The sequence below is a fragment of the Zonotrichia leucophrys genome, chromosome 7 (assembly GCF_028769735.1).
Source record: "Zonotrichia leucophrys gambelii isolate GWCS_2022_RI chromosome 7, RI_Zleu_2.0, whole genome shotgun sequence".
Taxonomy (NCBI): domain Eukaryota; kingdom Metazoa; phylum Chordata; class Aves; order Passeriformes; family Passerellidae; genus Zonotrichia; species Zonotrichia leucophrys.
In genome coordinates this window covers 25612779-25637761 of record NC_088177.1, presented here as the reverse complement: position 1 = coordinate 25637761, position 24983 = coordinate 25612779, and the positions used below count along the sequence as shown (strand labels likewise).

At 36.8% G+C, this 24983-nt stretch overlaps 1 protein-coding gene across 6 annotated transcripts in view; it reads right to left on the bottom strand.

The window, feature by feature from the left end:
- Nucleotides 1-3782: 3782 nt before the first annotated feature.
- METTL8 (methyltransferase 8, tRNA N3-cytidine) overlaps nt 3783-24983 on the bottom strand; it is a 65451-nt gene continuing 44250 nt past the window's right edge. For 3 of the 6 annotated variants that reach the window (XM_064718976.1, XM_064718977.1, XM_064718978.1), the window contains 10 exons: nt 23991-24104; nt 19037-19192; nt 15692-15783; nt 10651-11042; nt 10031-10080; nt 7436-7499; nt 6964-7103; nt 4993-5099; nt 4827-4892; nt 3832-4111 (listed from right to left, as the gene is read on the bottom strand). In XM_064718976.1, coding sequence (XP_064575046.1) covers nt 3924-4111; nt 4827-4892; nt 4993-5099; nt 6964-7103; nt 7436-7499; nt 10031-10080; nt 10651-11042; nt 15692-15783; nt 19037-19192; nt 23991-23995 — 1260 coding nt within the window. In that variant the 5' untranslated portion in view covers nt 23996-24104 and the 3' untranslated portion in view covers nt 3832-3923. The other 3 variants (XM_064718975.1, XM_064718980.1, XM_064718974.1) reach the window with 3 other exon arrangements.

Here is a 24983-nt window from a genome sequence, read left to right as displayed (position 1 = left end):
GCATGTCAGGAGGCACAGGTAAAAAGGAGAACCTGCTAAGACACCCATGGCAACCCATGTTGTTCTTAATGACTACACACAAAATGCAACCACATATAGGAAACTTACCTTGTCCAGATCCTGGATGATTCTTAAGAGACGGGGAACTGGCACATAACTGATGTAAAAAACCCCTCAAGTCCATCCTTGTTCCAAATGTGGAGAGAAGTTTACATAAACTGAAATGCAGTTCACTGAAATGCAAAGTGAACTGTATTATTAACAATAGCAGTGTTTAATATTTTTGCAACGTGCATACATGTTTTATTTCCACCCATTATGAAGATGCTGTATGGAGAAGAAGTGGTTTATATATGAACAGACAATATACCCATATTCAAGGACAGGTCGGGTGGGACTTTGAGCAACCTGGTCTAGTGGAAGGTGTCCCTGCCTGGAGGAGAGAGGTTGGACCTAGATGATCTTTAAGGTTCCTTTCAATCCAAACTATTCTATGATTCTCTGAAACTTGACTTAAAATTATTAAAAACCACGGCCACTACCACTATATAGAATTTAGCATCTATACAATTCATTGCAGTCACACTAAAAGATAAAGCAATCTGTACAGAAGGAAATAAGTCTCCCTTTTTTCAATTCTAACAATAACTCAGACAACCAACTTTACTGCAAATGTTTGTGTATATAGCTCCTTGGGAAACTGCTCAGTTGTCCACTAAACATAGGAAAAAGAGGAAGCAAACCATATGTCAACAGATCAAAGAGCAAACTGGAACAGTGAGTAAAGTTCACACCACAAATGAAAACAAAGCAGCAGAATTTATGTAAAGTGATTTCCACCATTGTTTAATACAAATTCTGGGGTTGTTTGCTATAACCTTTTAGCCATTATTAACCAGCAGAATCAGGAGATTAGCTGTGCAGTTTCCAAGACAATAAGTTTTTCCCTGGTGTTCCTAGAGTTCTACTTATCATGGCTGCATTTGGCTGTCCTCTGCAGATTCAGTGCATTTGTGAATGTGGCACAAGCATCTGCCTTCATTTTGCTAAGAAAAAGGCAACATATTTTTTTATATGAGCAAATTGTTATTGACTAGATACTTCAAAATTAGTGTAAGAAAAAAAGTTGGTCACTTTCTTTACTTTTTAACTGCCTCACACTTGCTTAAAAACTAAGCAAGGTCTAAGCCAGTAAGTACCATGTACATCTGGACAAAAAAGACATAGTATTCATAAAGCAAGCCAATGAAGCTGAAGGTCAGATCTAGCAAGACCACCTTTCTCTAATTGCCATTAGGAAGCCATGCTTGAAACAACCAAAAAGAACTCCACAAAAAATTAAAGAAAATTTGCAATTACAAATGAAAATGTTTTATATTTATAGAATATGTATTAATTAATTTTAGGTACACATTTGATTAAAAAATCAACTTCATATGTCAAAAGTGAAACTTAAGTGCAGTTTCCTATATTAATAAACTAGTTTTTCTTTCCTCCAGAAATTAACAATTAGCTGTTTTAAACTGCCTTTCCTATACAGATGCCTGCATCACTTTTTCTTCTTTTATTTCAGTAGTCCTCCTTGCTTAATACAGATAATTTGGAAGCATTTTAAAAATATGTCTTTGATTAAGCTTTTTGAAAACTGAAATATCATAAAGCCAAAATACAGGAAGTGCAACTCAGATTCAAAAGTTCTTATTGGGAATTATGCCTTTTTCCATATCCTCTTCTGTGAATCTTACAACTGTTCAGACAGTGGATATTCTACACTTAAAATAGTAGCTGATCTTATTACTTCCAAATCAGGCACTATTATTCTAAAAGAGGCAGCCAATACTTGAAGTGTAAATTGTGGAAGAGAAACAGCTGATTTTACTTAAGGCCATTCAAAATTCAGGGTTTGTTTTTTGTGAAGTCACACTTTTGTTTAACTAACAGCACATTAAAATCTTGCCCGAATCAATATAGCCTCGTGAGTGCCAAAGCAAACATTACATTCGCCTCTACAAATGGAAAATTTACGTCACACACATGAATAAGACTGCACGATGCTCGAGAACTTATCATCATCACTTCCCTGGAAAATTCTACAAGTGAAAATGATTTGTGCTAGCTAAGAGCTATGTATATTCAGAAGTCACAATTAATAAAACAGAGTAGCAACATATTTAAAATATAAGGAGACATTTATTTACATTTTCCATGAGGATGCTACAATCTCTTAGGGCTTTAAGAAACACAGCTGTGTTTTAACCTTTGATTTATGCCACGAGAGTTTTATTGCAGGTTACAGTAATGCTATTGCTAACCAAAGCTTCCTAAGCCTCTTGATTCATAAAACAGTATTTTCCTCTAATGGGAGTTTCAAATATATCAAAAATGCAGGATCAGACCCCTTATTGTACCTCATTCTTGAAATACATCTGGGTTAAAGGGGATGAAGATATTTGGCATCCCTGTTTAGACAATTTAGGGTTTTCTTCCTAGGAGACCATCAGTCCCCCTTGTCGTAGCAACTAACAACTTGCAAAAAGATCAACAGGCTGGGCTATCAGTTGTGACATGTTTACCCTTCAGCCTAAAACAAAACAACAAAAGAGACTTTGAGTGTCACTGTATTAATGACACTCAAAACTACATGTTATAGATTACATGCATCCCACACTCTTGTTTAAATAAAGAGATTTATTTTATTCATTCACCTTTATCTTGTTCTCTCCTCCTTGTGGCAAAGTGATTTAAAATTACATTAAAATAACAGAGTGGCAAAATGGAATCTTTAAATACAAGCTCAACAGCCTTCGGGATTATGTTCTACATTTGAAAACAGAGCTTGCACCTCACTTTTCTTCTTAAAAGAATTTAAAGTATTGAAGGCCAGGACTAGTCCTGTCCTTTGCTATATCCCCACCCAGCCAATAAAAAACAGTGTTTTTTCTTTCTAATGTAGAATCCCTAAGAAAGCAACTTCTTTTTGTAAACAACAAAAATATCTCAGCTGCCAGATAGATTGCAATTCTAGTGTGATTACATTAATCCATAACACCATTAATAAAATGTACTTAGGACTACTGTTTTTGCTCCTCCCTCTAGCATATCTAACCTATCGTAGAAATAATATTTGTATTTATCCAGACAACTATCCAATATTAACTATTTGGTGTCAGAACTGTTTTGGCATTTTGGTAATGGTTTTCTACATGAAACATATTCAGTTTACAATCGAGAGCACTTTAAATGTGTAATGTATTGTATTTGAAATTGACCTGTTCCTTATGAGCATGTAGACAAAAAGCAGAGACAGCATAATAAATCAGTCAGGAGGACAAAAATCACTGAGTAATCTGATATGTATACATATCACATGCAGTTAGTGTGAAATCATAGCTACATGCAAATCAGAAAAAAATTTTTGTCTTCATTATTTATGCACCAAGAAATTTCCCTCCAAAGAGGAAATACAGTCGTAAGACACGGTGGTTGAAAAGGATATGACTCAGAAATTACCATAGTCTGTGGTAATAGTGAGAACAGATACTCTGTTTCTCTAAATCTTTGAAACAATTATGCTTCAAACTAACCTTTTTACCTACCATGAATTTCAACAGAATGAGGTGTATACTTATTGACTATTCATATTCAAGGGAGTAAAATAATGCCTGGTCACAGTTATGAAAAGATTATTGCATATAAAGCAGAAGTCAGAAATGGCCTTTATCTCCCCTCAGATTTTTCTTACACATATGAATTTACAAAGAAAAGAAAGTCAGAGAAAGGTTTTCAGTTCAATACATTTATTGAACTTTTTAATACTTTTCAGTGGCTAACACAACATTTATGCATACTTAAATGAAAACACACGTACTCAAATTTCCTTCCGTTTCTGAAGTTCGATTTTGTACTGCATTTCTGGAGTAAAATTATTTACAAGGGTGCCTTTTGGTGCTTTCTTCAGGATTCTGCAGAGATTGCAATGGCTTCTGGAACTTGCTTTGTATCCAAACTCGCTGCATTTTCACTTTTTTCTTTCTGTTTACTTGTAATCGCCGATCAACTAAATTCTGTACTTCAGTTAATCCAGCCAAGGTGAACATGTTCCATACCTCATCTATTTTTTCATATGAAAAATTATTGCAATTAAAAAAGAAAGTCATTTGTAGAATGTAGTAATTACCAACCTGTAGTTCAACCAAAGATGGAATTAAATCTATTTTGCAATTTGAAAGCTAAAGGACACTACCTGTAATAAGGATTTGTTAGAAATTCATTTTCACAGCTCTTGATTTATATTGCAGTAACAATTGTCATGTTGAGGCCCAAACCACATTAGTTATTACTCACAGCATCCATAGATACCCTTTCTTCACAAGGTTCCAGGTGCCATAGTTGAGTAAACAAATGCATGCCATTTGGTCACTGTTCACATATTATCAAGATAAAGCTACTTCCCCTGACAAATGACTATCCAGACTTTTATGCCATATATAGCTACAGACTTTCCTTCCAAGCATGTTTACCTCAATTTTAACATAGAAATCATGTGCATGGTTAAATAATAAAATTTGAGCATACAATTACACACAGGATACTTAAAGAGAAATTTCCAGTGACGTCTGTAAGCAACATTGCAGGATCCCAAATGATGTGTGCATACAAAGGAAACTATTTTCTTACAACAGGTAGCTTTGGTCTTTTTAAAAGCAGAGAATTTTTTAAAAAGCCAATAAAACCTTCTTTAAATTTATGTTTTAAGATGAGCTTTCATAATCCAAATCACCTTGAGAAACACATAACCCATTCTATGAAACTATAACATTCCGTACCTTTGGTAAAGAAATATACTCTGGTTCCATCTCCTCTTACATAAAAATTTTCTGACAAGCAATGACCTAAGAAATTAGAGCAGGAATGAAAAAGGACATGTCACTCTTTTTTTCCCCCAGAAAGAGCTAAAATGAACAGTAAAATACCAAACCATTCAGGAATTACCTTCTTTAAAACGAAGTTGAGCTGTATCGTATCTTCCGTAGTCCCGAAATAACAACATTCCTCCTGGCTTCAGTAGCTTAGCCAACCTATTTACAACCCCTTGCATCCTTAGAGAATAGATGAGATGCTGGTGAAGTTTGCAAACATAAGCAACCAAGTTTGCTGCCCCAGACCAAAAAGGCAGCACCGCCTATGAGTAAGAGACTGTTCAGGACAGTAGCTGTGCACAGAATTACAGCCTTGCCTATAGAAGCAGAAGTTTTGCACACTCAGAAAGAAGTGTATGTGCACAAAAAGTGAAAGCACTTTGAGAAATTTCATCCAGCAAATCTAAAAGACATTAATTACACAGCTTGAAGAAAGTTTAATATTTCCAATTCTGCAATGAAATTTTAGAGGTGTGTTCTAGCATAATTGAAGTGTGTTAAAAATTGACTACAAGAGTAGCAATTATCAAAAACTAAACACAACAGCCTAGAGAGAAATTACCAACTAACAATTTTCTGAATATAAATGTGTCCCTCTTACATGTATTTTCCATCTTTTCAAAGTACATAACTTCTGCACCATGATCCCCTTGGTTTTCTTTTTCATTTCCCACTTTCAAAGTTTCCAGAAAAAAAATGTATATTGAGCAAGATGAATCTGGATCACATTTTCCTTTATGTGGTCATTTTAATTCTATGAGATGGAAGTAATGACTAAGGCATCTTTGGAAAGTGGGTCTCAAAACACAGACAATTACATGAAAATCTTTGTGTGTGTATACACACGCATGTACAGAAAAGCATCCATGTCAGCCCTGGGGAAAAAAAACCCAAACCAAAAATGACAACCCACCTCCCTCAAAAAAAAAAAAAACAAACAAACAAAAAAAAAAACAAAAACAAAAACAAAACCCAAACAAAACAGAAAATCAACCACAAAAACCTCAAATGCATTCTTAAGAGACTAATAGGAAAAGATCCACAGAAATTTTGACAGAACATCTGAGTACTGCTTCTACAGGCACAGTGACTGAATGAATCACTGTTGTCCAATTTCTTCCTGGCAGCATGGCTGGAATTACAGATCTAAAGCCTCCTGATTGAACTGTTTTTGAAACCTGGACCCTGGCTTTGTGTGACTCGTGCTCATGTCTGAATAAACAGAAAGTAGAAATATTCTATACAGGGAAGGTTTTCCTGTATAAAGCCAATCACTAGTAGCAGGGAAACAGTTCTCAGACCTAGGCAAATACTGTTCTGTACACCAAGCCCATTTTAATGACATTCTTGAAGTAATAAATGTATTATCACACAAACAGCATGTATTTCCCTTCATATAACCTAGTTAGAGTCAAGAAGTTTAACTTACATGCCCTCTTTTAAATTTTTTGCATTAAAAAAGGTCATGTTCACAATCAGCCAACCTTAACAGTCATAAAATTTGGTTCATTAGACATCGAGAGGAATTAGCAAAGGCTAACAGTACTCAATGCTACCCATGAAAATTAGATCAAATGTTTGCAATCCAAACGAGTTACAAAATTACAGATCCATTTTAGTTTAAAAGGGCTGCATGTAAGCATTTGAATGTGGCTAAATCAGCAGTCTAAGTCTACATCAACACATTGTAAGGTGTTAAATCACGAATGTTTGGTTTTGATCACTAAAAATAACCACCTTCTAGAAGATTGTCAGCCTGGTTTTGTAATTTGCCTTTTTTTGAATCTGTCCCTTCTAGTAGAGATGTACTTAGTTACAATATATCCCTTGTATTTTGATGGAGAGTGGAGACTCACTAATTATAATTAGCATGACCAGCTTTTCTCTTGAAGCCTGAAAACGGAAACAGCATTTAAAATACCTTATACATGCTGTAGCTTATTAAATAACATTAAAGATCCATCATCTTCTTTGGGTATTATTGAAAACCTTCCGTTAAAAAAGAGATTTAACCCATTTGCTTTGCCCTTTAGTCTTCATTTACCTGTCAGGATGAATAGTAGAGAGCACAAAGACAAGGAGAATGACATCCAGGATCTCATCTGGAAAAGGATAGGGTAAAGCATCATCACACACATCATGAACAAAGGCAGAACACCAGGCTGAATTGTAGGACGAATGTGACTGTCAGGAAAAAGATGAAAAGAGGCACAGAGAGAACAGTAGTAGTTAATACGTTTACTGTGACTCAAGAAACATTTTTTCTTCAATTATTCTGCATTGTAAAACATCTCATATAAAAGCCTATTCTGTCCGGTATCTTACTCAAGCTGAGAAGCAAGCTCACTGATGGTATTCATTCCTCTCTGCATACAGTATGACTTTGTTCTTTGGAATATTGAAAACTTCAGTTAAAAGTTGTCAAAGCCATCACATTCTTTTTCATGAAGATGGCTTCCTGGCAGCCTCCTGAATTACAGGCTTGTAAAGTACTCTAAAGAGAGTGCATGAATTACCTTTACCAGCTCCACTGCTCCTGAAGCAAAATCACAACAGTACAGAAAGGTTCCAGGTGTATTGCTAGGAAAACAAAACCAACATCAGTTAGAAAATTATTAATGTATAAGATGAAAGTCTACATCAGTGTTCATGAAACTTCAGAGGGTCCTCTGGGCTTCTCCACAGGCTTGATCAAGCATGCTTTATTGATGTCTAGCACATGGAAAGCCACATAGGTTGTAATGAACCAATAGGGCAGACAAATTCATAAGAATACTAACAGACAGCTAGTACAAAAAGAATTATAGCCTTGTCTGTGAGGAAGCAAAAAGGAAAAGAAAAAAGGTCACAGAGGGCTGTCAGAACTGATGACAATGTCCTGGTGCTGTAATGCATAAATGCACATTAATAGGTCACATTTTCTTACAGGAGCTCTGCATTATTAACCCATGGATGCAGCTTAGTTAGCAATATGATTTGGGCAGGGATGGAGAATTGCAAAAGTCACCCAGTTCTGCAGAAGTCTGGGGTTCCATGTACCACCTTGCTGTTCTGTTGATTTGATTAAGAATTATCGGTTACTGCACTCCATTATCTCCTTTGCTTTCCAGCTAGGATGAATAAGAATTTCCTGCAGCACTGTATTCCCTTCTCCTCCTGTCCAAGACTCAGCCAGCTGCAAATTTCCTTGTACCATTCATTAGATACTAGTAATTCTAGGGAGAAGTTTTTCACCTCAGAAGGATAAACTGAGAAAGCTACTCAAAACCCACGAAGAGATGACTTCATGATCAACTCACGATCAATTTAATTAATTAAAAATATATTTAAGATTTTGGATAGATGGCTTCTTTAGAAGGGAATCGATAAACTCTGCCAGTGCCTGTGGATCTCACAGTATACACAGCTAAGCCAGTGACTTCTGAAGGCTCAACAGGAGAATGCTTCTGGAACAAAATATACTCCATGCTTGTTTGATTTGCTGAGCAAAACCTTTATCAGCTCTGTGACCACCATGAGAATTGCTGAATTTAGGTATTTATTATGAATGAGGACAAGCAGCCAGGCTCTGGACCCAGTCAGTCCCTTTGGAAAGGTTGAGCTGATTACCTAATAGACTTGTTAGAATGTTGGGGGTTTCTTTTATTTTTTTAGAGCAGAATAGGAACTATTCTAGGTAACTAACCACTCTATGTAACTATGTAAAAAGTCCACTTAACACAAAGACATGGCTTGATCTGGATGGTGTTTTCATGACACACTGTATTAAAAAGCACTAACTTAAATTTTAAGGGAGGCAGGGGGAAGAGGTTTAAGAGTGACATTACTAACTTTAGTGAAATTTTCTTTTGGAACCAAGGTACACTTGCTTGACACTGGCTTGTTTTTATATGCATATAATTATATGCATATAGATATATTATTTTATATGCATGTAATTGCCAGAATGGCAATTTTTAGATTATTAAATTCAGAGTAAAACCAACTGTTCTCTAATGCCAAGCCTGCTTAGAGATTAAGAGATCTTTCCATTAGGCCATATACAAGACAAACAAGCAAGTTGTTCAATCTATCAACCAATGTGATTGACTGAAGGATTTACACATGAATAGAGATCTCCAGGAAAAATACCTAAGGAGTAGTTTCTTAATTATCAGAAATGCCAATCTATGACTAATGCCTCCTGTGAGGAAAACACAAAAGTTTGTCTCATCTTTTTCAACACAGCCACGTGATATCTTTTTCTATATAGGGTTCCTTTCAAAGTTTTCATATGAAACCAGGCTCTCCTTTCACTACATGCTGCCTAAAGCAAAGCATTTGCTGTGGGATGAAGATGCATTGATAACAGAGGTATCATGTATGACCCTGCTGCACCACTTAATTCCTCCTGTTGCATTTCCATATCTGCAAAATGGAGAATTCTTGTATAATGGTGATACTAGCAATCACAATTCATTGACAGAATAACTAATCGTGTAGCTCTCAAGCTCTTAAAGGCATGAAAAAAAAGAAATCTATTTCAACCCTTGAAATATACATATCCTTTCCAATAAAACCTTCCTGCCTACATGGATGGGAGGACAAGCTGTCATAACAGATTTTTCTAAAACTGGAAGCTAAGTGGATTAAGACGTTTCAATAAATTAAGTAATGTGATATAGGACTTGTGCCTTGACACTAAAACCACAAGTAATGTGACAAATATACCAGCCAATTCAGAAAAAATAGAACTTCTTTCCAGTAGCTCACATGATACTATCTATGCTCTCTATGATTCTGGCCTTTTGAAGAGATACCTGGTAGCTTTACAGTGATCTATAAAACAAGAGAATATTTAATCTGCCTGAGATTAACTATAAGAACTCAGTCTGAATGCACTCAGAGACAAACTTTGTCAGCAAATATGATCCCCCAAGACCAGGGTGGAGCAACATGAGGAGCATCCTATACTGATGGCACCATTATTGTTTGTAGTTTGACACACTAAGAATCTCAGCACTGTAAAATGGTTCACTCAATGCTTCCTGCAGCACAGATCCAGCACCAACATTTGTTGAAAATGAAGATATGAATACAACACTCATATTTGGAAATCCAACACAATTTACCATAGAACTTTCAGAATAGGAAAGACACTGTTTCCAGCTCCACAGCCAACCTAAAATCAGAAGAGAAAGATAAAATCAAAATAAATGGGCAAACAAAACCTTTTTTTGCTATCTTTGTCTTAAATTAGTTGGCCAGTAGGACCCATTAGACTTGAAGGTATGTTGGCCAGAAAAGGTATAATCAGCTAATACCACAGTTCTCAAATCATGTACACGATCATGTTTCTCCCCAACGTTTTTCTGAAGTTAAAAGAGAATCAGTCTCTCAAATTGCATAAGAAAATGCAATACTCTTGTCAAATTTCACCATTTGGCAAAAATGCAGCAAGTACTTGCACTTTGAGACAAAGCACTTAAACTCACACCTGTCCTGAGGAAATAAAAATCCTGACTTTCAATGAAAATGGAATCTGACAATCTAGCCCTATTCTAACTATGGAAAAACTGTAACGGGAAAACCAAGTCCAGATTTAGGTTTCTCTGAAAGTTTCTGCCATAAATGAATGTAGTACATAAAATTCCAAAGGCTCGCTTTCCTGATACTTAGTAAGGGTCTTCATGAGATTTTTGAGTAATTCTGTGGAGTTCTGTAGATGTGCAGAACATTTGCAGTGCATTACCTCTAATATTCGGTAAGTGGCATCACAACCAGGGAAGGATTCGACCTTGCCAAGTTCTTCTCCACACTTTTTACCTTGAGGGTTGGCAGGAAGAGCTTTCACTTGATTTTTACTATATACATATCCTTGTACAGCAGTAGAACCAGATCCATAATTTTTCTCCCAGTATTTTTCTCCTTCTTCAAACATTCCATTTTTGAGTGAAAAACTGTTGTCATTATTTATTTTTGTGTGTTCCAAAGATATTTTTTCTGTTTTGAACTCTTCTCTCCTTTTTTCTGGAAGAATTTCTGGAAACTCCAGAAACAGCCAATTGCGATCCTTGAAAAAGTTATTTTTATGTGTCTTGTAAAATTCATTCCAATATTTACTGGCTTCTCTCTCATATTTATCTGAAATTAAAACAGAACAAAACCTTGGTGAATATGAACTTAGCTAGAAAACACTCTAAAGCAACATATAATTTGGACCTCAAATATACAGTTTAAAAATCCATAGTTCCACACATTGCTCATTTAAATTAAAACACATGGATTTTGTCTCTCACCTTAACTTGTGCTCAAAATAACTCCTATGAGGGTTTAACTAGATTTTATGACACTTAGGAAGGGGTTGACAGGCTTACAGCATGTTTTTAAAGTGTAGTGACATCATAGAACAGCACCACCAAAAAACACAATCTAAAGATTCCTAGACAAGCTTTCATGCTCAAATCATAAAAACAATGCATCTTTTCAATTATTTAAGAAATAGTTTTCAAATGTAAGAATTGAAATTCTTTCATGCTTTATGAAATTCTGTAATCAATTGCAAATTTGTTGGTACCTCATCACCTATTTAAAAAACAAATCCAGTTCTGTGAACTGGACTGACTGCACAGCAAATAGACAATAATTCACACCTAAGCATTCAACAATACAGAAGGAACATACTTGCTTTCTTATTTTCAAAACACTTCAGAGTCTTACAACAGACTTTTGTGTTCACTTTTAATTCACAAAACATTCTAACTAAGTGTCAGAATGTCAGAAAGTAGGACTGGAAGGGATTTCACACAATCAGGGAATTCACATCCCTCCTTCACAAACATCTGTTCAACTTATTCTTAAAATACCACCTTTCACACACAACTTTCTTTAGTAATATAATACAGTCCTTAATTTTCTACACAGTTAGAAACCTTTTCCACTGTCTACCTAAGAACTTCCATCTTGCAATTAGGTCAAGCAATTCTCATCCCAGATAGGGACCAAGCAGACAAAGCAAAGATTACTCTCTTTTCTCTTTGTTTATGAGTACAGTAAATACTTCAAATATTAATAGATGTTACAATCTCTTTTCTAGATTGTCTAAAACTAACTCTCTTCTTTTTGATTTTTAGACTTCTGATAATTTCAATTTTTCTTAAGATTCTCTCCAATTGATTTACTACTTTGGGTATTTTATTCTGGCAAAGGCATTACAATTGCAGAGAAAAAGGAGTATTTTATGAGGCTTCCAGGTTGTAATCCTGTTTATAACTCCCAGCTTGCCATTTTGCAACAGCATGACACTGCTGATTCAGCTAGTGATTCACCACAACTCTCAGATCTTCTTCTGCAAAATGACTACCAAGCCAATTGTTCCAAAACCTAGTTTGTTTTTTTTTCTCAAGGAATTATTCTGAAGCAAAGAAATCTGCACTCATTTTTAGCAAATTTATATATTTCAGATTATTTTTTCCAATGTTTGTCCAAATCTTTCTGAATCTCAATCCTGTCCTTCACCATACTTAAAACACATTTTCACTTAACACCATCTTCAAGTCTCTAATTTCCCGAGGTCACTAATGAAAATACCAAGCAGAACTGGACACAGAATAAAACACTCCTCTGCCCAGCACAGCCTTCCATTCTGAAAGGCTCTCTCCAGGCATTCATTCACCCAAGAGCAGTTTCATTAGCTCTCACTTGCCTAACTTGCTTATGAAAATGTCAAGTAAAGCAAATCAGAAGCCTGACTAAGGATAAACTTCAGGACATCTGCTGCTTTTCCCTTATGGCCAAGGCTTGTAACCTTCTCCAAGAAGAAAATTAGCTTGATTTTATGTGATTTATCCTTGAAAAAATATTTGTTGGCCAGTATTCATCTCCTTTGTTCTTCTGAACCCAACGTCTGCAAGCTCTGGATGTACTCTTCCAGTATTTTTCCAGAAACTAAAACCAATTATCTGACTCTTATTTTTTTCCCACCTCCTTTTTTAAAAAGCAAATATTTTCTTTTCTGCTTTTCCACTCATCCATGTACTCTATGGATGTACTTTGTAACCTGCTCTTTCTCACTTCAAGAACAAAATCTTTCCTCCTTCTCACTAGCACTAATTGTGCTAGCCACTGGACTGGAGCTAGCTAACCCTTTCAAAGGAAGGTTGATAAAAAGATAAGAATTACAGCTTTTCAATGTCTCTTTTGTTGATGCTTTTCCCTTCCTTATCCCTCCTAAGTACCAAACAAAATTTTTTTCTTGTTTTTTCCCCCTTATTTCCAAAGCATTTGCAGAACTATCTTGCTACCCCTGACATCTCTTGCTGCAAAAGTGTACCTCATATAATGTGCTGCCTTTCCTGTTTTGTTCTCACTCATACCAACTCATTAATTCTTTTAATATAAATGTACAGAGTAAATGTACAGTGCACTTCTACTACTCTCTTTAAATCTTAACATATTATTTCCTAAATTGCTACAGCTTTTCAGAGATAAACAAGGCTGAGAATTATCATTAGAGGCACAGACAGGCAGTGGGAAGTGGTAAGGAGGTGGCAGAATGCCTTGTCCTAGAAATCTGCATAATGTTTTAAAATTAACATTTAATACATCCAATTGTATTATTAAAGGGCAGGACCCAGCCCTGTAATTGTAATTGTACAGGCCTGTTTTATATTAAGTGTTCACAGTTGACTGAGGTCATATATATATATATATCAGATTTCAATAGTTTAAGTTGCATTTATAGATTGCTCAGCTTCAGTATGAAAAGCAAAACCATTCTAGTCAAAAGACTCTTTAATTATTACCACCCCTTGATATAGTCACAATTTTCTTACAAGTCTGCTCAGAACTCTTGAACTTAAATTCACATCAAGTTTTCCAGATTTCAGAACTGAAGGAAAGAAATAGCTAAAGTCAGCCTTTCAAACTGTATTAGTATGGAATGACATGGGTTTAAGTGAAGGAACACTTTACTTTGCATTGTTGCACTGGGCATTCCTGCATCTCTGTGTAATAACATGCATGCAGTATTATCAAATTTTTATTTCATTTTGTGCATTTAATTAGCCTACCCACAAAATATTCCAATTGCATAACTTAAAAACATAAACACCCAAGAAAAAAAAAACTCAACCAAACAAAATGACCCACTAACCACAACAACCAAACCCCCCACCAAAAAAAAACAAACCAAAAAACCAAAAAACCTTTACTTTGTCAATCAATTTTTCTACATAACACGATCTTCAACTGCCAGCAAGCATGCCTGAGAAGAAACTGCACATGCTAATATGGAAATCAAATTCCTAAATGTAGTATCATGACTTCATTCAGTTCCACTGCTCTTGCTTTATAAAGGCTCATCAGAGCTCTTCTACTTCAGTAATATAATAGCATTGGTGAAATCTGTCTTTTTTCCCCTCACTGTAGTTTTCAAGGCCCAAAAATAACCTGCTCATTAGCCTTGGTCTAGTTCATTGTTTACACAAATAGGCCAAAATGTACTTCCATTGGCAGAATGAAGCTGAAGCTTTCTGAAGGAACACTATCAGCAATGCTCACCTATTCAAACTCTAAACAGAGGGGCATTCATAAGAAATGTCCTTGGATTCTTGTGTTTCATGGCAATAGCCAAAAGCCTGATTATTCCATTTCTCACCAGCACAAACTAACTTCTAATTGATTGTAGATGAAGAATGACAGATTCCGTGAGCACACAGCCACACAGCTTACTTTTCAATTACAAGCTCTTTTTCAGCTTTTTGTACAAATAAAGTTAATATATTAGATGTAATTTTTGAAAAACAAGCATTGAACTCTTGTATGTAGATAAAGAATGTGAGAGGTAACAGAGAAATTTCAGAGTATTCAAGGTGATGAAGGGCACACAATGCAAGGCACATTCTCAGGTAATTCAAATAAACTCCAGCATAGGATCATAACAACACTATCTGGCAGATCCATGACATGCTAAGTAAATTGAGGCACAGATATCCAAGTGATATACTTTCAGAATATCCTCCAAACAGAAGAATAAATGAAGAATCCAGTCTTCTATGCTACTATCAAGTTGATATTCCAGCTTTACATTCATAACTAACCTAGAGTTTAGTCTATGGTTTAGTTTGCCAGTTTGAAACTAGAGCTATCACTCTTCAGAAACCCAGAATACATTAAATTTCCTTCTGAAGACAGGCACAAAACTCCTCAATCCCTTAGAGAGCAGACCATGGAGGATGTATTGGAACACCTTCCACACAAAGTGGACACATGGGCTCCTGAGGCACTCCCTGGCAAAGGCAGCGAGCTGGGACCAGCTGGGACCACTGCAACTTGCATGGCATTTAACAGAAATACAGTGCAATGAACAAACACAAGCTCTCTAAATAGTTCCCAAATCACTGAAAGCATTTGAATATTGTATATGGGAATCTTCATCTCCAGCACTCTAGCTGATTGCAAATTCATTCCCTTTGATTCTGTAAAAGCCTTGTGTAGTAGAAGTTGTATTCTGGAGGACTGCAAAACGGGTCAGAACAACTGCACCATCCTGATGCACGTGTTTTACATAGAGTCCACTGCCACCCCACTTGTAAAACTGTTCAAATAAGAGACTGTACTGTTAGGAAAAACACACTCTGAGTTCTTTTGAGGCAACAAAGGAAAAAAAAAACAAATTAAAAAATTTAGATAAAAGAATGCAGAAATAAAAAAAATGTTCGTGAACTCTATGAATCTTCATTTATTTTAATAAAGAGCATTAAAAAATTTTTATACCATTTGAAATTTGTTACCTTGGTCTTCTGATTGAACTTTCACAAGAGAATTCTCTGTTGCTTTTTTCTTGGCATTCTCTTCTTCTTCTTGTGACCATTGCATGTGGTCCCTGCAGAAGGCAATTGAAGCAACAGCTTTTCAATAGGGTTTTTCATAATATTTTTTCCCAGGAAAAACAGTCATGAATTAGCTACACTGTCTCAAATACCTTTTTTTTTTATTTTTGAGTGCAAGCAAATGACCACAAGGAGACTGACAGTTAAAACCTAAGTTTCAGTGTATGATAGATAAAAATTAATTACCAATTAAGTAAAAGTCAAGTGATTAAGAAACATGTTCCAACTGCCAAAAGACTGAAGTAGCATGTATTTCTTTTATTAATATCAGGATTATATGTATCTTACAAATTGAGTGTGTTTACAGGAGTGTATTTTGAGTGTCCATTAGAACTGTATTTAGCTGAATACAATAAGAGACCTACCAACAAACACCCTAATGCAAGAAACACCTCACATTAATAGTGTTTATGATGAGGAACTAAGGACTAGCAAAGAAATCAGCTGTTCTGAAACAGGGAGCATAATCCACCTATTCAATTGGAACAGGTGGAATTGATAAACAGGATTTTACTTTTCTGAGGAACAGAGATAGGTAATATTAAAAAAAAAAAAAAAACAAACCAGAATGAGACAAGTCAAGCAGTGCTGCAATGTTTCCCAAGTCTATGCCATCTATACTTGTGTACAGTGGTTACCTAAATGTTATGTTAATCCATGATCACAGAACCAAGCCCAGATCTGACCCTGAGGACGAAACTGCCTTCCCTGCAGATTCTGGTTTGGATCAGACCACAATGGGGAGTACCCAAAAATGTGCTGCAGGACGGTTTCAAAAGCCAATCAGCTGTCCCTCCAAATTGACCAGTCTGAACAGATTAAATTAGATAATATAATTCAAGTAATCTATTAGATCCTAATCCTACTGAAATGAGCTAAGTGAAAGCCCAAGACTAAAATTCCATTGGTTACTATGGGAAAAGGAAGAAGGTGCCAACTTGAAAAGAGTTGATTGTCTCTAAAAGCTAATGAGCATCTTCCTTTTCCGTAGTTGGTGACATATAGGTAATTTAATTCCTAGACCTTCACTGTTCCTCTTTTGTTAATTGTGGGAGACTAATTGGTATGTATTTGTCTGCTTGCCTCAGACTTATTTCCGCCTCTCTACTGAAATATTTCTCATTATTGTCCCCAGCAGGTTGCCTCTCCCCTTCCTGTGTTTGTTCATATACCAAATGTTGCTGTGCAGTGTCATGGCTCTGACAGACACGCTGCAGTAGAACGAAACGGAGTGACCGCAGCACTGCCAGGCAGACATCCTCCTGGAAAGACTTGCTTCCCTCGCTGCTATCACCAGTGCTGACCTTGCCTATTCCAGCAAGCTGAAACCAAGGACTATTCAGATGGCAATAATACACAGTCAGCCCTTCTGACAGATGACTTGCTGCTCTGTAATCTTTAGCTGATCAATTTTAATCCATCACTGTGTGTCTGTCAGAGCCCTCAGGGGCTCTACACACAATACTAAAGGTGCCTGAAGCCCTCCATCATCATTAACTGCCTTTTTTTTTTCTTTTTTTTCCCCCTCCTTGGAAATTCATAAAGCTCCTTTTGGTGCTTTTGTTGAAATTTCCATATGGTAGATCCCAAATAGTACTGCTGCAGCACTTCTTGATCAAAATCTACAAAAGAGAGGTCACTGCATAGCTCTTACAGCAATTATTTACATCATACAGATGCTTCACATGAGGCAGCTCCTTCAGCAACACTAGCTGGTAGGAACACGGGACACATAAGAATTCCAGGCACAGAAGTGTTTAAATACAGAAGTGTTTTAAGCTGAACACTGAGGCAGCAAAGGAAGCTATCCATTTTAACCACACCAGGAACTGTTAACATGAGTAGGCCTGATATGAGATCAAACAATGCTGCTTTCAGTTCAGCCTATTCAACTTAGTCTTTTTCTGCTACCTTGTTTGCTAACTTAGGGTTTAATTATCTCTGTGATAATGTAAAAACTGGTTCAATTACTGACCTGAACAGAAGCAGGCATTTTTTTGCCAGTGTTTAGCATCATTCATTACTTCTCTCTCAAAATGACAGAAAAGCACCACAATAGACATCTAAAGCATTAGTTCCCAAATTTAATTTACTTAGTATTTCTAGCAGCAATGGTAGCAGCTCTTGTCTCTCTGCCAATTCACACAAAAAGAATGCCATTTTATGAACTAACAAAGATGATGAGTGGAAAACAAAAGGACATCATACATCAATGTTAGAGAAGACAAATATCTTATGCTCACCCTGTATAATCTATTTAGCACTACCACCACATCCTAATTCTCCTTATCTCCCTAGTGAGAACCCTGCCAATGCAATGAGCTTCAGAAACAATGACCTAACCCCCAGCACAGCCAGGTTCTTGACTTATCAAGACCTTCACAACTTCCATGCACCTCTGCTTCAATTCAATTTCACCTGTTTTCCCACCTGAGCTACACAGATTCATCTGCAGATCCACTTTCTGAACAACCCTGTTTCTTCACTTCCATCCTCACAATCCATTCCAACCACCTGCATCAAAGCTTGGTCACTCTGTGTTAGACTGTCACCAAATAGTAGCAGGTAAAACTGAAGCTACACATGACCAATTTTTTGGAAGGAAATTATAAAACAAACAAACAGACAGAGTTTCATCAAAAAACAATGTTACAGAAAAAGGGTGGTCCTTTTCTTAAAATCTTTTCCTCCCTTGATTATATAGCCTACATTTCAATCAGCATTTACACCTGATTTTACATTTTATGTAAAGGATTCATCCACCTAGCAGGAAGCATTATGCCTGGAAGATGCTTAAGAACTACACCGCATGTAGATTTATGAAACACAGAGACAAACTTCACACTCTTAACACAATAATCAGACAGCTTCCAGCTCCCTTGACCAAGGAAGTATAGCCAGCTCCAAATTTAGCCTGAAAGTGGTAAGCATTAGGGAGCTAATCCAGTATGCAATGTATTGTACCTAGAAACTTTCTGCCATTTTAAATAACATGGACTATCTTATCTCTAGATCCTCTGTCTCCTAATTGATTACTGATCCCTAATAATATTTGCATTTCACTCCTTGACTAACTATCAGCTGGGCAGCTTTTAACACAGGTCACTTGTGACAATCTCAGATTTCCTCTGGTGCTTCCTTCATGTGCCTATTCTGGCAGCACCTTGTTTTATACACCCACCCCATTATATCAGAGTAAACAGCATACAAAATTATATGAAAATGATCCTTGAAGAAACATCTCACCACATGTTATGCTCAAAGACCTTAGAAGGATCAGTTAAAATCCGTGATCCGAGTGGAACCGTTGGTCGTCTGTTACTTTGGTGCCTGTGTTGCATCTTGGTTTTCCTCAGACATAAAGCAGAAAGCCTTGTAATGAAGTTTGTTGTGTTGAGAGACCTGAGAACACATTTAACTCAAATTACAGTTTTGCAGTTATGCAACTATTTATGTCACTTACATGAGAGACTGGTCAAATAGCCAAGAACGAGATTTACTAAAAATCATTTACTAAAATATCAATTCAAATGCTTTTTAGAAAATGGCAACATCCCCTCAGTGTGCTGAAAGCCCAAATAATCCCAAAGTAGGCTACTGGAATTAAACCAGTCAAAAGATAAATTACCTGGTATCATTTCAAAGTTCTGTCAGAGAGGGGAAGGAAAAGAAATACACAGTAAAACAATAACCCAAGACTGATACTGTACCTTTACAAATGCAAGCAAGAAATGATCAGTAAAGAAGCCACTTCTTCTAGTGGGTACATACTGTCAGCAAAATTGACATTTTCCACCCCACTCATTTTTTTTCAAAAGATTTCACTCTGGAACTATGACTATGGTTTTATGCTTGTAAATAGGAAATTAAATATCTTGAAGTGTAAACATAGTGCACATAAAGCTTTCCAACATTTCTGCCATTTATTCTCCTGATCTCTGTTTGCTGCTGTCTTTGAAATGTAATTTTTATACGTTTCATTTCTATCAATAGAAATTATAAAGTGATACAGATTTTTCTATTACATGTATAATTTTATCTTATATTCCAAGTAAAGTAAAACACAGCAATATCTTCATAAGGGGTCAATAATGAAAGAAAACAAGTGTGTGTATCTAGTATCAGCATTTTTGGTGGGTTTTTCGCATATTCTTGTTAATGTAAGATTTCTATGAGATGAGGAAAATGAAACACCCCCCCCCAATACTTTTACCCTGATGGGCTTTTGTTCCTTTTTTCCTTAAAATTATTTTAAGTCCTATTTTATCCTGGTTTTTTTTGCTGTTTTTTTTTTTGCAGTGCTGCTTCCATAAAAACCACACATAGATATTTAATGCACTGGAAATCCAAAACATAGTTACAAGAGAACAGGCACAAGACACTACTAGAAAACATTCTGTGCAAATTGGTTGCAAAATAAAGATTTCTATCTCGAGGTAAATAGTGGCATTTGATCACAAGTTCTGTACTGTGAACTGAAAATTATTAATCTGTACACATCAATACAATGACTGGCAAAGGAATCACTTCAATTAAATTAACAATTCCTCATTAATCATGTACTTTTGAATGAGTCATTATTTAAAAAGGGCATTGTTTATTCATTTTAAGCCTACAGAAAAAAAAAGGAAAAAAGATAAAAATTTCTTTTTATTTGTCGAAGTTTAAATAAAATGGAGTTTGCCTTATGGTTGACAATGCCAAATAAAACCACTGTTAATTTTGGCTACTGAGACTCTAATGTTAGCATGACAGAGAAGCATTGCCATACAGTGAAAATGTAACATTTAGGCCTATTTAAAAAATCAAAACTTCTTCTAATTTTAATGAGTTTATTGTGGTTGTTTTTTTTTTTTGAAATGAGGCTCAGCAACCAAAACTCTTCCAATTTATACTTCAATTACTACAACTTTTTAATGGTTTTTATTTGAAAATATGCATGCATTTTTAATAAATAGTCCATAATTATTAACATATATGGGATATAATGAAATAGTAATTATTATACATGAAAACTAAGGCATCATGACAATTTCTGCAAAATGTGTAATTTACATAAAGGCAATTAAAAATAAAATTATTGAAAATAAAAATAAAGAGAAAGTCCTCCAAAACCCCAAAACCACAATCCAAAATTATTATTATTAAATTACAGAAATGCTTGGATAAAGATTCCATTATTACACTGCAAACTGTTTACAAATCCTCTTCCTCCCTCAATCATTTGAAAAAACCTGAGTTAGTATCTTGCATTTCCTGTGCCAGCATTGATATTCACCATAAAATACAATGATTCAGCTGCTAGGCTAGTCACATAATTTTTCTTGGCTTTCTAAATATCTCAATAAGAACATGAAAAGATGCACAGATGGGAACTACAGTGATGACTAAGATGGTCTTACATCAGTAAAATCCAGATATGCAAGCCTTTCTATGAAAAAGTGAGCCTTTGAGTGATAGTTGAACAATTTTAGCAGATAAATTCTGAAAACGTAAGGCAAGTGGGGTAAGTGAGGAAGTTTCCTGTTGTAATCTATGTTAAATGTGAATGAACTCCCTTGAGACATGCATGGACATCCCTGAGAGTTATAAGTCATCCACAGATCATGAGATTAGTTGGCAACATGGCTACTAAAAGCTCAAAATGCATTAAATCACTTTTAAGCCTGAATTCCATTTTCTGAAGGGAGTCATTGCTCAATTGTTTAACTGAAGTTTGTTAATGAAACAGGCAAACACTTTCTTTTTATCAGGTAAGATGATCATATCCTGAAGTTATGACATTAAGAAATGTTGCCTGAAAGAATTAGGAGTTCTTTCCCTTTCACAGTCAGACAGGAATACTTTAGGTTTGATTATTAATCAAAGAACTCAACTTTCATCTTTAAGGAAATTACAATAAAACTGAATTACAATAAAAATTATTAAATTTTGTAGCAGCATAACTATTTTTCAGAAAAAAAACCCTTAAAGAAACAACGCACTTCATAACAATGTTGAAGAGCAACTTTGTTTCCCCATGGAGCACTGCCTTTTAAACTTTGCAGCTTTGTCATTGTTACAACTGCAGATCAGGTCCTCAGTTTAACTGAGAAATGTTCAGAAACAAGCAAACACAGCATCTTTAATACAGTTTTTTGCAGGTGAACATGCAGAAGAATGTACACACATCAACTGCTAGCCAGACCTGAAGTTGGCATTAAATTAATTGATGTTGCCATTAAAACCCTGAGCAGTCACAGCCATAGAAGAAAAATTAGATATAGGAGAAAAGCACTGCTCTAAGATCTTTTTAACAGTGAATTATACCCCAAAACATTTGTAAACCACTTAACTGATGAGTAAAATTCTTTAAAAGTATCTATTCTAAGAGAGATGTCAGAGGGAAAAAACCCCAACCAAACAAAAAGAACTGAAATAACCTGCTACTTTTGTCCAAGAACCTAATTTAATGAACATGAGAACATTTTGCCATTTGACCAATCTCCAACTACAAATCTAACAACTTCTTCCATCTCCGACTCTCCTAGGTTGACTATATAATGCTTTTATCCCCAGTCATCTTGTTCTGTTTATGCTGAATAAACAAAGCTACTCTACTACTTGTAGAGTCTTTGTTATAAAGACAAAAATAGCCTATATTAGGAACAGTATGTGCAGCTTTTGTTACATTCCTGGACAGAAAAGTATTCTGGAAACAATTCACTTCATACATTTACTTCTGCTTGGTACCTAGAAGCTTATCTAGACAACATTTGACCATTAATCCCCAATGCTCTTCTGTAAAGCCTTGCTAATCTGTATTATCACCATCAAACACTACCAAAACCCAAAACACCTTACACTAAACAAGTGGCAAGGGGCAATCGGGGACAGAAAGGAAAAGAAAATTCAAGATAATGGTAACACAGAAGGTAGAACTATTAATTACCAGTGGTTATTTTTAAAAGACATACATATTAATATTTCTTAATATTTCCAGTCTGGTGGGGGTGACTTTACTGTCAACCAGACTCACTCATTAACTGAGTGCTTAATCCTATTCTACTTGACCAAGTGATTAATCACGCCCTCTTAGGGCTTCATAATTAGTTTTTCAATTATATACTTCCAAAATATTATGCACATTTGAAACAACAGGGTATTTCACAACTTCTCAAACTCAGCAGATCTAAAAATTTTAACTCTTTTTCTTTCTCATGCACCAGGAACAATGCAGACCTCCCTGTGAGCATATAGTAACTTCAGTAAAACTGCTGCAGAGCAGTGCCTCCCAAGGGAAAAGAAAAACAAAAGAAAAATTATTTTTATTTATTTTGATTCCTATAGAGACAACAAAGTTAAAATTAGTTAAAAAGCAAAGCAGATAAAAGTAAACAAACCTGCCCCACCACCAGATATGACTTTAATCACATATACATGTGCTGAGAAGTGCCTGCTCTTCCACAAGCTTCCACTAGTGAGGTAGTCTGTTAAAAATAGTTGAGCAAAGAGGAAATGGTTTATGCAATGAGAGAGAAGGGGAGATAAATCCTGCGGGTTTACTGGAAACATTTACTTGGATAATCAAAGGGCTCCTCGTTACCCTGCACACCCTCTGCTGGCTGCTACTTACATGGAAAGAGAGAAAAGGAAAGAAAACAGGTATTGAGACTTTACATGTGTATACACCTACTTGCAAGATACATCTAAACCTCCAAATGCAATCACTTAAACTATTTTAAATATATTATCTACAAAATACTGAATATTTAAATGTATTGGCTAACAAAAGATAATTTGTCTCAACACAAACTATGGGGTTTTTTATTGAAGGTGACGAGAATTGGGATAGAGGAGCATGAATTTTACTACTGTCTACAATTTATATTCAAGAACATCATGCATTTACATTCTTGCAGGACTCTGGATGTCCATGTGTACTTTGGTGAGCTACATCCTGCCTTGCCAGCTCTGAAGTCACTGGCAATGTTGCAAATCCATTGTTGTTGTTGTATGCTCCACTTACTGCCCTAATAACTCTTTGAAGGAGCAACTGCAACCATTGTGTTTGTGTTTAGCTCCCTGCAAGCAATAACTGCAAAGCACCAGAAATTTAAAGGACTCTCTCTTTCCCTCACTATCATTGAAGAGTCAACGTTCCACTCAGATCCTGAAGAATAGATATGGGCACACAAAAACATCAGCAACTTTTGATTACCCCATTTGGGCGCTTGGCCTCTGGCAAGGAAGAGAAACGAGTCTGTCCGCAGATTTCAGTTGCTCTGCTGGCAAGTAGAGATTGATGATCGCGACAACATTTGTGGACGTAGCTCTAAAAATACAAAAATGAAGTGTCATACATCTTAAGAAGTTTCTGTTGACCTAGGAGTTTTAAACGGGTTTCAACCAATCCCTTAACCTTTCCCCCAGGTCCGGGTACACTCAATCCCGCACTGCCGTACCCAAAAAGGCTCACGGCGGGTGCCCAAAGGTCGCAGGTGCCAGGCCGGGCGTGCATTCCCGCGAATGCCCCGCGCCCAACCCCGAACGCTGAGCTCTGTAGCAGGAATATTTTTATAAAAAGAAGATACCAGTCCCCACTTTTCCTTAACTAGCGACCACTAGCAAAACTTTCCTGATTTAATTGAAAACACAATGGGTAAAATGTTTCCATCTGCACGCCCCGCGCGTCGAGCATCCGCATGCCTCAGCGCAGGATGGGCGGGAGCGCGGCCGGGGCAGAGCTCGTGGAGCGCGGGCGGCTGCGCGGTCCCGGCCGGCGGCCGCTGCCGGCGATTCTCACCGAGCCTTGCGCAGCGCCTGCTCCTGCCCGCTCCTCGGAGCGGTGCCTTATCAGCGCCTACGCCGCAGCGCTCCCGTACGGGACGGTGACCCCGCTTGGCCGCCACCCGCGGGCACCACGCGACCCGCCCAGGAGCGGCGGCGGGAGGTGAAGTCCGGGCGGGCCGCGCGATTCCGCTCCCGGAAAAACTACAGTACCCGGCGGGCCGCGGGAGAGGCGGTGCCGGGCAGTCCCCGCCCAGCGTCTGCGGAAACCGGAGCTGCGGCGGCCGGGGAAGCGCGGGGCGGGCAGCGCTGTAGAAGGCCTCGGTTCGCTTCGCTTCGCTCGGGAATCGAGCAGCAAGGGGCCGTTCGGGCCTCTTCCCGCTTCGCTTTACCTCTCGCCGGGCAAGGGCGGGGGTTTGAGATA